At 38.9% G+C, this 16,029-nt stretch overlaps 1 protein-coding gene across 4 annotated transcripts in view; it reads left to right on the top strand.

Moving 5' to 3' along the window:
• The window catches only part of SEC24D (SEC24 homolog D, COPII coat complex component), a 111,528-nt gene that overhangs the window by 26,174 nt on the left and 69,325 nt on the right, over nt 1-16,029 (top strand). For all 4 annotated transcript variants that reach the window (XM_025385603.1, XM_025385600.1, XM_025385602.1 and 1 more), the window contains exons 7-8: nt 4,869-4,980; nt 13,099-13,226. In XM_025385603.1, the coding sequence (XP_025241388.1) occupies nt 4,869-4,980; nt 13,099-13,226 (240 nt within the window). The remainder of the gene's footprint in view (nt 1-4,868; nt 4,981-13,098; nt 13,227-16,029) is intronic.

Here is a 16,029-nt window from a genome sequence, read left to right as displayed (position 1 = left end):
CATTTGCTTACATCTCCGTCTACCCCACTGGAGGCTCTGTCTCCTTTGTTGATGTCTCCCAATCTCTCTGACCACCTAGTGTTAGAAGCGTCCTAAGGCTTAGTCTTTGGAGCTGTCCTTTCTCCATTGACATTTACTCTCTGGATAACACTTCTCAAAATGTGCTCCCAGGATAGCACCATCAGCATCATCTGGGAGCTTATTAAAAATTCATGTTCTCAAGCCTCAGCACAAACCTATGGAATCAGAATCTCTAAGGGTAAGGCCCTGGAATCTGTGTTTCAGCAAGCTCTTCAGATGATTCCTAGGCACACCAAAGTGTGCAAAGCACCACTCTAGATAATTCCATCTATTTTCGTGGCTTCGAATAAGTGCAGATATTCCTAGTAAAGACATTTTCCCTGAAATCCAGATCCAATTCCATTCTTCTACCTCCTCAGGCCAAAAACCTGGGAATCATCTCTGATTCTTCCTTTCTTGCACATCTCACATTTAGTTCTTTAGCTAATTCTCTTGGTCCTACCTTGTCTATTCATCCTGTTCCAAGCCTCTACTATCTACCTACCTAGGTTTTTATAAGAGTCTCCTAATTGGTCTCCCTGCCCTTTCAGTCGTCCATTCCAATTCTAAGTCAGATCATGTCATGGCTAAGGAAACCAGTACTCTAGTTAAAAACTAAAGTTCTTACAGTAGTCTACAGGACCCTACATTATTTGCCACCCCTGGCTCCCCTCACCCCCTCCACACACACGCGCGCGCGCACACACACACACACACACACACCCCTCCTACCCCTGACCTTGTCTCTTACCACTCTTCTCCACCTGCTTTGACCAACACCACCAGCCTCCTTATTGTTCCTTGGCAGGCCAAGCATGGCCGTAACTCAAGGCCTTTGCCTTTCTTCTGCTTTGATGCTCTTCCCTTAGATGTATGCAGGGCATGACTCATGTCCTCATTTCCTTAATGTCCTCATTGCTCATCCTTAGTCTCCCTGGCACCCCATCCATATCACTCCATATCCACAGCACTGATTACTGCCTGATGTCGGGTGTATTACTTGTACATTTGTTTACTTACTGCCTTTCTTCCGCACAAGAATGTCCACTCCATGAGGGCAAGGATTTGGTTTTGTTCACTGCTGTGTCTCTAACACTTAGAACAGAGCCTGATACATAGTATATGTCCACATATTCCTTGAATGAATTAATAAATAAATAGGCAACAAAAGCAAGAAGGAGTAGATGCTGTGACTCATCCAGGACCCTTACAATACATACAGACAAATCAGTCCAGTATTTATTTATTTATTTATTTATTTTTGAGACGGAGTCTCGCTCTGTCGCCCAGGCTGGAGTGCAGTGGCGCGATCTCGGCTCACTGCAAGCTCCGCCTCCCGGGCTTACGCCATTCTCCTGCCTCAGCCTCCCGAGTAGCTAGGACCACAGGCGCCCGCCACCTCGCCCGGCTAGTTTCTTGTATTTTTTAGTAGAGACGGGGTTTCACCGTGTTCACCAGGATGGTCTCGATCTCCTGACCTCGTGATCCACCCGTCTCGGCCTCCCAAAGTGCTGGGATTACAGGCTTGAGCCACCGCGCCCGGCCTCCAGTATTTATTTTTATCTTAAAACTAATGAAATCGTGATGGTCAGATGGAGACTGTGTTCCTATTACCAAAGGAATATGCTTTTGCTAACAAAATAAATTTTTCCTTCTGGAAAGAAAGATGTAAAGTCACATTTACTGAGCTTCTGCTATACTCCAGTCCTGAGCTAGGTGCGTAGGTGCTTATTACAACCCTTTTGGGTGGTGGTTTTAAATAAATTTTGAAAGTAAGGAAATATATCATCATCAAAACTCTTCCTCCCTCCTTTTCTGTGTCCATAAGAGGATTATTCAGTAGTTGGGTGCTTTCTACTCCCTTTATCTTACCACTCCAAAATTCACATGATCCTGCTAAGCAGCCTTTCTTGCGTGGCACACACATCTTCCTGTTTTTCCCTTATCCTTGTTCACTTATCTCAAGATAATCACTTTCTTTTTTTCTCTTTTCCAATTCTGTTTTATGAACTCAGAATGCTCCACTCATAGCAGATAAATATAATCGTAATTCTAGCAGCACATCTTCTGAAGGAAAAATAAGTCTATACCTTTTGAAGTAGTTTTGGAATTATCAAGAATCACTGTCATTAAATCTAAACCCTTCAAGTACTGAGTCACAGTCAAAATTGCTGTTGATGCTTCTTTATCTCTAAGCCTGTTTTTCAAGAACATGCATTTGAGGTAAATAAAAAAAGGCATAGTATTTTTTAGCAATTATCAGAACTACTTTAATATCTCCCACTCTTTTCTTCGTAGTATTCCATCCAAGATATGAATTAATTTAGAAATGTAATTACTACTGATAACATTGTTTCTTTGGAGGCAGGGCTTTGTAAATTGCAAATGGATAATTTAAAAATAAACTTTTTGGAAACATAGTCTATTGAAGACTATATTCAATATGTTCTGTATATTATGCACACTAATACATTATCATGGTTTTTACTGCACTTTCATATTGGACTCTTTGTTGGTTGAAATGATTGCAATAAATATTGATAATATAAAAACGACTCTAAGCCAGGTGCAGTGGCTCATGCCTATAATCCCAGCACTTTTGGTGGCTAAGGTAGGAGGAAAACTTGAGCCCAAGAATTTGAGACAAGCCTGGGCAACAAAGTTAGACCGCATTTCTACAAAAAATTTAAAAATTAACTGGGCATAGTGGTGCACACCTGTAGTCCCAGTTACTTGGCAGGCTGAGGCAAGAGAATGGCTTGAGCCCAGGAGATTGAGGCTGCAGTGAGCCCTCTTCATGCCACTGTACTTCAGCCTGAGCATCAGAGCAAGACCCTGTCTCAAAAAAATAAAAATCAACTCTATTTTTAATGAATTCGGTTAACCTTGTGGTCAAAATACAGAATATAATTACAGTGTTTCAGTTTCTCTGCTTCTTGTCTCTGCTCATGGTAGCTTTAGTCTTGTCTGTGTCTGACAGCAGTTACGTTTGGAGCCATTTTATGTTTTAATCTAATAACAGTTCACATCCTATGAAATTAGGAGGGAAGACCTGTAGACTTAAAGGCAGGCTAAATCTGTCATCAACATTTCATAAAACCAATGTTGTCAGTACCAGCTGGGGACTGGATTGGATGGAATGGGAGGGAAGAGTAGAGAAAGCAACATTTCAGAGTTTGCAGAAGGCAGTTTTCATATCGTTAATGGTTTTAGGAATATTAAAAACTGCACCCTTGGTGCAGTTTGGACACACTATTCCAGTCTGGACACACTTCGTGTTTCTCCATTTTTTTCTTCCTCTTCTTACACCCTCTCCATTTTTTTTTTCCTTTTATTCCTCCTTGTTTCTCCTATGAAGAAAGAAGTGAGGGAAGGGAGAAGATAAAGAGGAACATAATTATTGGGATTCTTTCTTGTTCTCTTTTTAACTGCATACTACTAGATTTTGCTCATAATTTTCACTCCTAAACAATTAGAACAGAAAGACATTTTGTATCTCTTATAATCTTCATCAATAACAATTGTTTTTAACAGAGAAATATCAGATGCTTCCACATTAGATGACAGAACTTAGAGACTTTTGCTCCTGTTGACTTCTCTACAGTGGGCAAAAACCACATGGGATTGCTTTATACCGTTTGTGTCTTACATCTCAAGGAGCCAGGGATGCAGTTGGGGAAACTTGAAAAGCAAATTGAAGATCAAAAGACATTTGAGGAGAACGTTAAGGTTTTTTATAGGTTGTATATTATAAATCATTTCTTCTGAGATAATTTTTAGCCTTTTGGAAGTTTCTTTTATTTGAAAAAGTATTTCCTTTGTTTATTTATTTTGAGATAGGATCTTCCTCTGTTGCCCAGGCTGGAATGCAGTGGCACGATCATAGTTTATTGCAGCCTTGAACTCCTGAGCTTAAGCAATCCTCCTACTTCAGCCTCCAGAGTAGCTGGGACTACAGGCAGATGCCACCATGCCTGGCTAATTTTTAAAACCTTTTTAGTAAAGATGAGGCCTCACTCTGTTGCCCAGGCTGTTCTTGAACTCCTGAGCTCAAGTGGTCCTCCCAGCTTGGCCTCCCAAAGTGCTGGGATTATAGACATGAGCCATTGTACCAGGCCAGTATTTCCTTTAAATAGTTATTTTCAATTTCTTTTGTTACCAGATTTTTTTTTTTTTTTTTAAGAAAATGCTGACCAGGTGCAGCGGCTCACACCTGTAACACCAACACTTTGAGAGGCCAAGGCAGAAGGATTGCTTGAGCCCAGGAATTTGAGACCAGGGCAACATAGGGAGAGGAGACCCTGTCTCTGCAAAAAGATGAAGAAAAAGAAAATTAGCGAGGTGTGGTGGCACCCACCTGTGGTCCCAGCTACTTGGAATGGCTTGAGTCAGGGAGGTGAAGGCTGCAGTGAGCCATGATTGTGCCACAGCATTCCAGAAAGAAATGCTTACCTATGTTCCTAACAAACACATTAGATAAAAATAAAGTTCTCTGAAGGGTCGCATTGTCAGATTTGAAGCTAAAGAATTACAGAATATAATTGAAAATTACTATTCTAAAATTGTAACCATTTTGACTGAAGACACGGTAGGTTTTTCCATGACAATTTGATCTGAAATGAACGGAAAGGATTTAGAAAATGCCAGTTTGTGCGAGTGTGTGAGACTGTGTGTATGTGTGTCTCTGTGTGTGTGAATATTGAGAGGGAGGGGAAAAGGAGGGAGGAGAGAGCAAGGGTACTCTCTAAATGGAATGTTGAGAAGGACCTGAACCTACTTTAACGAGCTCTTGATGTCTTATTTATCAGATCCAGGTGATCGAGAATGATAGAGCCAGCAGAGGAGGACAAGTTTATGCCACCAACACCAGAGGCCAGATCCCTCCGCTGGTCACTACAGATTGTATAATACAAGACCAAGGTATTTGTTTTTAATTATGCTGTTTATTAAGGTTTTAAAGCTTCTCACCGTTTTTAAAGCAAATACACTGACACCCTTCAATAATGCTCTTGGCCGGGCGCGGTGGCTCAAGCCTGTAATCCCAGCACTTTGGGAGGCCGAGGCGGGTGGATCACGAGGTCAGGAGATCGAGACTATCCTGGCTAACATGGTGAAACCCCGTCTCTACTAAAAATACAAAAAACTAGCCGGGCGTGGTGGCGGGTGCCTGTAGTCTTAGTTACTTGGGAGGCTGAGGTGGGAGAATGGCGTGAACCCGGGAGGCGGAGCTTGCAGTGAGCCGAGATCACGCCACTGCACTCCAGCCTGGGAGCATAGCGAGACTCCGTCTCAAAAAAAAAAAAAAAAAAAAAAAAAAGCTCTTAATAATGGAAAACCCCATTATAGCTGATAATGAACCAGTTCTCCATTAATCCCTCAAGTACTAAGAGGGTGCTATCAACTGAATTTTATTCTCTGCGTATAGAATTCTGGAGAGTTTCCAGTGAGGTACAGAGCAATATATCTGCTTAAAACAATTATTTATTTTAATTTATGGGTTTAAATTAGTTTATACCCTGCTTTGGTTTAATTTATTCACTATGTTGGAAAGCTGGCACAAGCAGAGCAGTAAGGAATTAGACTCTTTGAGATGTCAGCAGACCTGGTTCTAGCCCCAACAACATTTTCTAAGCAGATCTTTTTAACATTTTGGGTTCTGTTTTCCCACATGTAAACTGGGAAGAGGAGAAGCTGAGCTGCATCTCTACTGTTCCATACCTCTCAGCTCAAGAATATATTACCGTATTGTTCATGACAAGTTAAAAATATAACTCGATGAAATCTGATGTCTGAGATTCTGAATATACCATTTTAATGAATCGTGTACTCAATCCTAGAAGCGTAACATCAGTATACAAACAAGTATTTTGTCTCATCCTAGAGTTGTTGAGCTAGCCAAGCTCTAGTTGGGGATCCTCTCTCTATCCTCTGTGCCGCCTTCGGAGCTAACCTTATAGAGCAGATAGTACAGTGAGGTAGAAAGAGATTTGATTGGGAGAATTCAGACTCCACTCCTTACTGCCCAAGTGAGCTTTGTCCATTTCACCTCTCTCTCAACCGCAGCATCACCCTCAGTAACATGTGGAGACTCAGACTGGCCCTGCAGAGCCAATGTGAGAATTAGAGGTGACTGTGTGCATGAGTCTTTGTGTGTGTGTGTGTGTGTGTGTATGCACGCACACACGTAAGTATGCTTATATGTGTTTAGAGGGCTCAATACACAGAGGGGTTTCATGTAAATTATAGGTGTTGTAGATAGTGATATGAAAACAATTCAGATGACTTCATTTATTATTCTAAAAATAATTTGTCCTTCTCGGCCTTTTGGCTAAGATCAAGTGTAAAAATAATTTGTTTCTTCCTCAATACTTACAGAACCCATTCCAACTAGTTAGATGAGTTTATATTTGTAAAGCAATTAGGGCTTGGTAGATAATAGGTGGAGCTATATGAAATTGTTGATTTTTTTTTCTATCACTGTGACCTATAAAAGTGGCAATTTCATTTCAACCTAATGATAAGTGTTATATAAGTGTTTTAATATCTATTTATTTTATTTAATATTTAAAATAAATATAAAACATTATTTGGGGCTTTTTCTAACCTAAAGAATTTTCCTGACCAGCCTCATCTCCCACCTATTTCTTTCTTTACAACTGCCTTCATATAGCAAACTCATCCTCTTTCTCCTCATGCCTCTGATTTTCACATTGTACTGTTTTCTGTGCAGCAGCCTGAGGATGGTTTTTTGTTTACCACTGTATCCTTAGAAATTCATCTGGTATCTAGAACATACTAGTTGACCAATAAATATTTATCGGACCCATGTACTTGGAATATATGACTTTTACCCCTTTATTTGGGAAACATTTAGTTCTTCCAAACTTCCAAACTCAATTTAAATTTTCTTTTTGAAGTCTTCTCCAGTGTCTTTTCCTGTAATACTTCATATATATTTCACCCCTATCACATTAAATTTTACTGTGGTTTAGATAAGTCTCTCCCACAAATCTTTGAGCTATCTGGGATCAGAATTCCACTTGTTCAGAACTTCACTCATTCATGTGTACATCTAGAAAATGGTTGTTCAGTGCCTATTATGTGCCAGGCCTCTATACTAAACCTGAGGTTAATAATATAATCAAAATATACAAATTAACATTATTATAGCTAATAATTGCAGGTACTTAGTATGTATCAAGACAATTTTCTAGCCACTTTATATGGAATAATTCATTTAATCCCCCTGTAATGTTATGAGATAGTCATTAATATCATTCTCGTATTACAGAGTGGAAAACTGAGGCACAGAGTGCTTAGGTAATTTACCTAAGAAATGTAGCTAGCAGGAGGAAAAGCTAGAATTTGAACTCAAGCATTCTGATGCAAGTGCCTATGTTCTTAACTTCACTGCCTCTATTCAGAAATAAAAGACACGGCTCTTTTTTTAAATGAGTGAACAATCTGGCAAGGAAAAAGAAATAACTAAATATTAATTCAGTGAGATAAATGTTATAATAGAAAGATAAACAACATGTTGCCATGGGAACTTAAATGTGAAGTCACCAACCAGATAACTGACCCAGCCTGTCTTGCTCGAGGCAGGGACACCCAAACTGTGTCCTCAGCAAGCAAGTGTAACCCACAAGACTAGGGAGGTGGGGGAGAGGAGGGTTGCCAGGCAGAGGAGGTGAATGTGCTAAAGTATTGTAGTGGGAGAGAGCATAGTACATGTCAAGTAACAGCATGTGCATAGGTTTTTGTTTTTTGAGGGACTCGTGGGTAGTTTTTAAATTGTGGTCAAATCTATATATATAACATAAAACTTATTATTTTAACCATTTTTAAGTGTACAATTCAGTGGCCTTAATTACATTCACAATGTGCAACTAAGTCATTCTTATTATTTGTTTCTAGAACTTTAAAAACAAATCATCCCACCCTGAAACTCTGTACCCATTAAACAATAACTCCCCATTCTTCCACCCTACCCATCCCCTGGCAGACTCTATTCTACGTTCTGTGTCTATGAGTTTGCCTGCTCTAGGCGCGTCATTTGAGTGAATCATACAGTATTTGTCCTTTTCTGTCTGGTTTATTTTACTTAACATAATATTTTCAGGGTTCATCTATCTTGTAGCGTATATCAGAATTTCATTCCTTTTTAAGGCTACATAACATTCCATTTTTTATACATACCACATTTTGTTTTCCATTCATCTGTGGAAGGACATTTGGGTTGTTTCCACCTTTTGGCTATTGTGAGTAATGCTGCTGTGAATATTTATGTACAAGTATCTATGCGAGCCCCTGCTTTCATTTCTTTGGAGTATATACCGTACCTAGAAGTGAAATTGCTGGATCATACAGTATGGAAAGAGTATGAGGGAAGGAGTGGGTGAGCAGGCAGGACTAGTAAGGTGGCAGGGTCTCAGTCATTGTCCTCTCTCCTTAGCCTGCAGTGTAACCCTTGGCAAGAGGAGAGAGCTGCCCTGGTATGGAGCCCCAAAATTGGCCCAGTCATACCCTTTTGCTATGAAGCCCCTTTGTCTGACCTGGCTTATTTGCCGATAGTAATAAGCTTTTTAGGATGTAGCTCAAGATTCTCAGACGTGTACAGACATTCACAGATGTAAGTAGAACATAGAGTTGGAAGGAACCTTGGACTTTCTTTGCTCAGCTCTCTCACTTTACAGATGTAAGGGTAAGGGCCAGGGAGGTTAAGTGGCTTGCCCAAGGCCATACAGCTGGTTAGGATCAGAGCCAATAAAGAAAAGTTTAAAATATTCTTAAACTTTAAAATATTACTCCTTTGCCTTTAAATATGAGGCCTTACTCCTTTGCCTTTAATTAATGCCTTAAAATAAAATCTTATTTTAAGATTCCACTTGTCCTTTGGTTCCCATCCTTTAAGACCCTGTTCAATGACCTCATCCTTTGTGTAGTCAGTGCTGGTCTAAGTGACAGAGTCATTGTCTCCCTTCTTCTATTTCTTAATCTGTTTGCTCTTCTGTGATACTTACCATGCTATGTTGCAATGATCTATTTTTACTGTCACTCTTTCCAACTAGATTGCGAAGCCAGAGACTTGACTCTATTCTGTTTCTAAGCCCTTGCCTGGAGTTTAGCTTAGTAAATGTTTGTGGAATGAATTTGTTGAATGTTTTCAGTAAAATTATCCTATAATGCTCTTTATTAAGCATCTCAAAAAGTTTCAAATCGTAGTTCCTGAGGTTGCTAAATTATCCACGGTAGCCAGACTGTTTATGCCCCACTGTCGTATACCTGTTTATAAAAACAAATTCTCAATTGCTTTTTCAAATTTTATTCTTTATGTACATTATCTTCCTGAACAAAGCATTTGTTTAGTCACCTTCAGAGCTCATTCATTTATGCATATTTCACTGTCAAAAAATAAACCCTTTAAGGGTAACAAATATCCAGCTTCAATATTTTATTGGTAATTTTAAGGAATATAAGTGAGTGCAATGGAAAATTAAAATAAACTTTAAAATACTTTAAAAATTCTTAGTTCATCATCTCTATAATATTGTGTAATGATGATAATAAGGAAAGTTTTGTTTAAATATGAAACAAACACTATTAAGCGTTCAAGTGTATTTACATTTATTAATATTACCTAAGAGTTCCTTTACTTTTATTCCTGCTGCCAAAAATCTGGTTTCCTCCTCTATTACTGCTAACCTGGGCTCTTAAAGCAATGGACCAATTTACCTGTCTCTATTTTTTTTCTGTTCCTAGAAGCTATCTAACTTTGGTCAGATTGATTTTCTTCAATTACTTATTTGATCATTTTACCCTTGCCAAAAAAAAAAGTTCTGGTTGGTTGGTTGGTTGGTTGGTGGTGGTGGTTGTTTTTTTTTTTCCTCCCTTGCTAAAAAAATGTCACTGTTGCCCATGGGCAGACAGGGTTGGTCTCAACTCCTCATCCAGCATTCCAGGCCTTGGCGACCTGGACTTAATTTTTCCGGGATGTTGTAGAAAATTATAATTTATTCTAATCCCACTTTTGCCACTTACTAACTCTGACTTTTGGAAAGTCACATAACCTCCCGGTGTCTCAGTTTCCTCCACAGGAAAGTGGATTATAAATATATTACTCCATAGAGTTATTGTGGGGCTAAATGAGTTTACATGTAACAGTCTTAGAATGATGTCTAGCACATTGGCTGCTATTATTATTATTATCCTTGTTGTTAGTACTATATCTTCCCCTTCTCTCAGATGCTCTGCAGTCCAGCCCAAGGACTGGATTCAGCCTGCAGTCATGTTAATTTGTCCTACACAGTAATTTCTTTTGTTTCTATTTGAATTAATTGTCATTATTTAAAAATCAGAATACATTATATAAAAATCCAGATTTCCAGTTTGTCCTAAAAACTGTGAAATCTGGCACTAGTAGCTTGGAAATGAGCAGAATAAAAGCTTTCTTAAGTCCAACCTTCCATTCATTTCAGGCCTGCATCTGTGCAGCAAAACATGGCCAGAGAAAGGCTCACAACCCTGCCACAACTTCTATTTAAACTCAGGACCATAAACTTCCCACCACACTCTATTTCCCAAGTCTTTTCACTTTTCCAGTCTCCTTAGTGACTATTTCACACTTTTTCAAACCTGCATTACCTTCTCTCACATCTTTCTTTTAGCTGCTTTACATTCTCCTTTCAGAAAGGAAATTCTGTGCACCCCACCACCACATGGACCCCCCATCTCAATGCATCCTCCCACTGTGCCCGCCTGCATTTGGCCCTCGGTGAGCAATCTGTGCTCCAGCCGAAAGCCAGTCTCTCTCCCTGTGCACTACTCAAGTATACATTTCCACAGTACGTCTCCCCTCTTCCTCTTAAATCATCACTATTTTTCTTTCTACAGAATGATTCCCATCTTTTTTTTTTTTTAAAAAAAAAAACCTTCTCCCATCTTAAAATATAAAAATGTTTTCTTGGTCCACTTCCCTTACCAGCTAGCACTCTTTTCTTTCCACCCCTCTACAGCAAAACTTAAAAGGACTATTGCCAATTCTTCTCCTTCTGTTATCTCTTAAACTCACTCTGAGCAGATTTTCCCCCAGCATTCCACCAAAACTGCCTCTTTCGGATCTCCAGCAGCACCATCTGGCACAGATGATTGTGCCTCCGCATGAAATACATCCTACACTTCACTTCAGGATGCTAGGCTCCTCGTTTCATCCTTCTCAGTCCTTTGGCTGCTTTCTCCTCCTTCTCTGACCTCCTTATCTTGGAGGACCCCAGAGTTCAGTACTTGGTCATCTTTTCTTCTTTGGCCATAATTATTCCTGTGGTAGTTTTAACCTGGTTTCATGGTTTCAGATACCATCTCTATATGCTAAGAATTCCCAAATGTGTACCTCCAGCCCAGACTTCAGCCCAATCTCTTGATGTACATATCTAATTGTCTATTCAGCATTGCTGTTCGACTGTGTAATAGATTTCCCATATTGGACATGTCCCAGACTAGATTCCTTATCTCCACCCACACACCTGTTAAAACATCCCTTCCCTTCCTGCAGCCTTTCCTTTGTCAGTTGATGGCAATTTTATGCTTCTGGTTTCTCAGGCCAGCAACCTTAGTCATTCTTGACCATCACGCTCTCTCACACCTCACACCTTCACACCTTATATGCCCTTTAACAAATAAGTCACTGTACCTTCGAAATGTATCCAGAATTTAGCCACATCTCAACACTTCTACTGCTGTTGCGCTAGTACTGCAGCAGCCTCCACATGGTCTCCCTGGTTCTACTCTTTCCCACTGCAATCCATTCTGAAAATGCAGGCAGAGGAACCTACATTACAGCATGACACCCCTCTGCTCTAAAACCATCAGTGGCTCCTCATTTCTTTGGGAGAAAAGCCAGAGGGCTTAAAATGGTCTCAAGAGTCTACCTCATCTGACCTGTTGCTTCACTGAACTCCACACCCGTTGGTGCCTACCACAGTGGCTCCATTCCAGCTCCATGGGCTTCCTGCTGTCCCTCTACTCCGGGCGTGTCCTTCCCCAGATACCGGCTTGGGTAAATCGCTTGCCTCCTGCGACTCTTTGCTTGGATGTTACCTTTTAAATAAGGTCTACCTTGTAAGTATTTAAAGCCTCCCATTTGCTGGTACCCCTTCACTAGATATGCTTTTTTCACAGCATTTATCACCTTCTAATGTCCTATATAATTTACTTTTATTAGGCGTAATATTCATTATCTGTGTCCTCTGCAAGAACATAAGCTCTGCAAGCACCTAGGACAGGGCCTGAAATGTCGTAGACACTCAGTGAACGTTTGATTGATGATTACATTTTTTTAGTCATAATATTTTATTTCAAAATTTATTTTAGACAAGTTATTCTAGTGATAAAAATATTCTTTATGTCATAGATATTAACACTCGGATATGCCACGAAGTAAAGATATTTGGTCAAGAAGCCTAACATCTATTAAAAATAGATTAGGGTGTTTTTGAAAATAATACTTCTATTACAAGTAGAATTTTCATTTCTAAATTCAATTTCCAAATTTAGAAAAAAATAGTCAAATGGAATCATATTTGACAAAGTATCACTTGCTAATATGAAATGGTATAGAAATGCTTACCTTTCCCATAAGCAGATAGAAGAGGATGAAGAAGAAATGACTGTGATTCAAAAATTTTGTTCTTTCATATTTGTGTGTCTCTTTGTTTAATTTTTTCCATTGGATCTAAATACCCCTCAAATCTATAGTAATACTATATTAAGACTGCTTATAGAAAATAATAACAACTAAGATACTTATATCTTTGCAGTAGGATTCAGAGTATTTTTATTTTGTAAGACATTACAGTGTACCTAGAATGTAGATTGTAGAATTGCACAATACTACTTTTTAAAAAAACAAATCTTGAAGAGAGTTTTGCAAATAAGAAATAATGCAATGCGTTATCTAGAAGTACCTTTATAAATATTTGAATATCTTAGGGAAAGTTTTTTTCTAAACAAATCTTAACTGTATCCTTTTGAATGTTTCAGGAAATGCCAGTCCTCGATTCATCCGTTGTACAACGTACTGTTTTCCATGCACGTCAGATATGGCTAAGCAAGCTCAGATTCCATTAGCCGCTGTCATCAAACCCTTTGCCACCATTCCTTCAAATGAGGTAAGAATGATATATAATAGCAATTCAACAATTTGTCAATTCCAAAATTACTCTTTTCTTACAGTTTTCTTGTATGTTATTCCATCATATAATCAGGAAACTGGAATATATTTTTATAATGCAAAACATCTAGTGATTGAATTCATCAGGAAAACAAATAGTCCAAAAAGCTATGGTTTTTGGCCTCCTGTACACCAAATACAGATGGACTAAGTCAGTTTTTGGCTTATTGTGGTAATGCACATATATACAGAAAATATAGAGTGTCCCACGGTAAAAGTATCATGACTTGTCATGAGGCCCTGATACCCTAGTTTAGAGCCCTTACATTGTGAGTGTTCTGTTGAGGGAAGATGATAGATCCTATAGTCCTTGATCTATTAGAGCAAATCTTACTACATCTGCTTTAATTATCACCGGGCCAGGATACTCATCAACTCCTACTTAAATGTTAGAAAGCATGGGGTAGATAAATCTGTATATATTGGTTTGAAAATATGTGTGCAACATATAGTTGAGTGGGAAAAAAAGATAAATGGTTTACATTGAAAATCTGCAGTTTTGTTGCCAGTGGGTATTTGATCTAGGCTTCCAGAAATAACCCAGTTCCAACCTACACTGCTGCCATTCCTTCTTTTGATGCCCCTGAATGGTGGATGCCCACATGCGCACAGAAACACAGGCACTGTAGCAGAGCAAGTCACACAGGGGAAGAAAAGCTTGACTTCCAGCTGGAGCTGTGACCATTACCCATTGCAGTATCCCAGTAAGCTAGGGCAAACCACAGATTCTTCTTGCTGCACTAAAGGCTGGAGCCCCAGTATTCCCTCCCAGCATAAACCTCAGTCTTGAATCTAATGAAGTAGGCTGATCTAATGCACACCTAGCAGCATCTGAGCAAGAGGCAGAGCATCTGCAAGAGAAAACAGATTCGTTCCCTTTCTTGGGCTCACCACACCAGCTGCTATGGAGAGTAAAGCAGTGTGGGGAAGGGGAGGAGGAAGCTGTGGTGAGTGGGGCTTACTTTATATCCTGTGAGGGAAAGAAGAGAGGAAAGAGAGATGTGTGATGTGTGCAGTGGCTTTCATACCCTTTGGGATCTTCACTCACTGTCTTTATGAATGTAGTGTAGTCCTGCTGACACTTCTTTTTGGGAGTAGAGTGAACTGGCTTGGAGTAGGTCATGGGAGAGGCATTGAACTGTTTTTAGAAGCCAGACTTACATGTGGTATGGTTTCATATTTGTAAATCAAGATGTGCATTCAGTGTTTCCTTTACGTATTTTAACCATAATCTCTTCCATGATGGTTCTAGAAATTTAATATAATATTTATAAATACCTCATTAAACTCACTATGCTTAGTATGAATGTGGTAGACCAATATGTATTGACAGAGAAATGCCACTATGTACAATGAATGCGTTTTAAAGAATAACTTAACTGGAAATATTTTCAAAGCTATTTTCAACATTTTGTTTTGAAAATTTTCAAACATACAGAAAATCTAAAAGGATTTCATAGTGAACACCTACATCCCTGCCACCTAGATATTACCATTAGCATGTAACTATACTTGTTTTGTCACATATCATGATGTTCATCTGTCCATCAACCCATCTTTTTTCTTCTGATGCATTTTAAAGTAAATTACAAACATTTAGACACTTCACTCTAAATACTCCAGAATGCACATCATTAACTAGTGTTCAAAACTTGCTTACAGATTATTTTCTCATTTGAGGCAAAATTCATTTACAATAAAAATGTACGTCTTAAGTGAACATTTATTGAGTTTTGACAACTGTATATACCTTTGTAGCCCAGACACTTATCAAAACATAGAACATAATTGCCACCCCAGAAAGTTACCTCATGCCATTTCCTAGGCAACCCCCACCCCTTCATGTAACCTTCCTTCCCTGGCAGCCACAATTATGATTATTTTCTGTGATAGATTTGTTTAGCCTATTCTAGCACTGCACGTAAATAGAATCATAACGTATGCACTATTGTACGAAGGTTCTCTTACTCAACATAATGTTTTAAGAGCCATTATGATGTTGCACGTATCAATAGTCTGTTTCTTTTTTATTGCTGAATAGTAATTCATTGTGTGAATATACTGTTACACCCTGGCCTCCTTTAAGAGGTCTTAGGCTGGGTGCGGTGGCTCGCACCTGTAATCCCAGCACTTTGGAAGGCGAAGGAGGGTGGATCACCTGAGGTCAGGAGTTTGAGACCAGCCTGACCAAGATTACGCGACAATCTTAGCTCACAAGACTGGTGAGAGAGGGAGACTCTGTCTCAAAATAAAAAAAGAGTTTTTATAGGCTGACTTCATGTGCAGGTATCCATAACAGTATGTGGTATTGGTCTTTTCTTTTGAAAGAGTCAAATACTGTACTTTTAAATAAGTAAAACATAAACAATCAAAAGATGAAAAGGGTATACAATGAAAAATAGGCCTCTGCCTACCTCTGCCTCCTCCCCTTTCATATAACTCTTACCTGTTCTTTGTGATTCCCCTAGAAATAAAATGTGCATATAACAACATAAAAGTATCTATCCTTTTAAAAAAAAAGTATGTAAATGATAGAATGGTACACACATTGTTCTGTACTTTTTAAAATTAATATCTCTGGCACTGATTTCATATTATTGCCTACAGAGCTACCTCTTTTAAAACAGCTGGGTAATATATTAATATGAGAAACATTATTATAACTATACATACAAAATCAATTTTGAGATGCATACAGATGTCAAAAATGTGAAACCATTATGAATCCTAAAATTGAGGAA

Source organism: Theropithecus gelada, chromosome 5 (assembly GCF_003255815.1).
Source record: "Theropithecus gelada isolate Dixy chromosome 5, Tgel_1.0, whole genome shotgun sequence".
NCBI lineage: Eukaryota > Metazoa > Chordata > Mammalia > Primates > Cercopithecidae > Theropithecus > Theropithecus gelada.
Note: the sequence above shows the minus strand (reverse complement) of the source record. Positions and strands in the feature narration are given on the sequence as shown.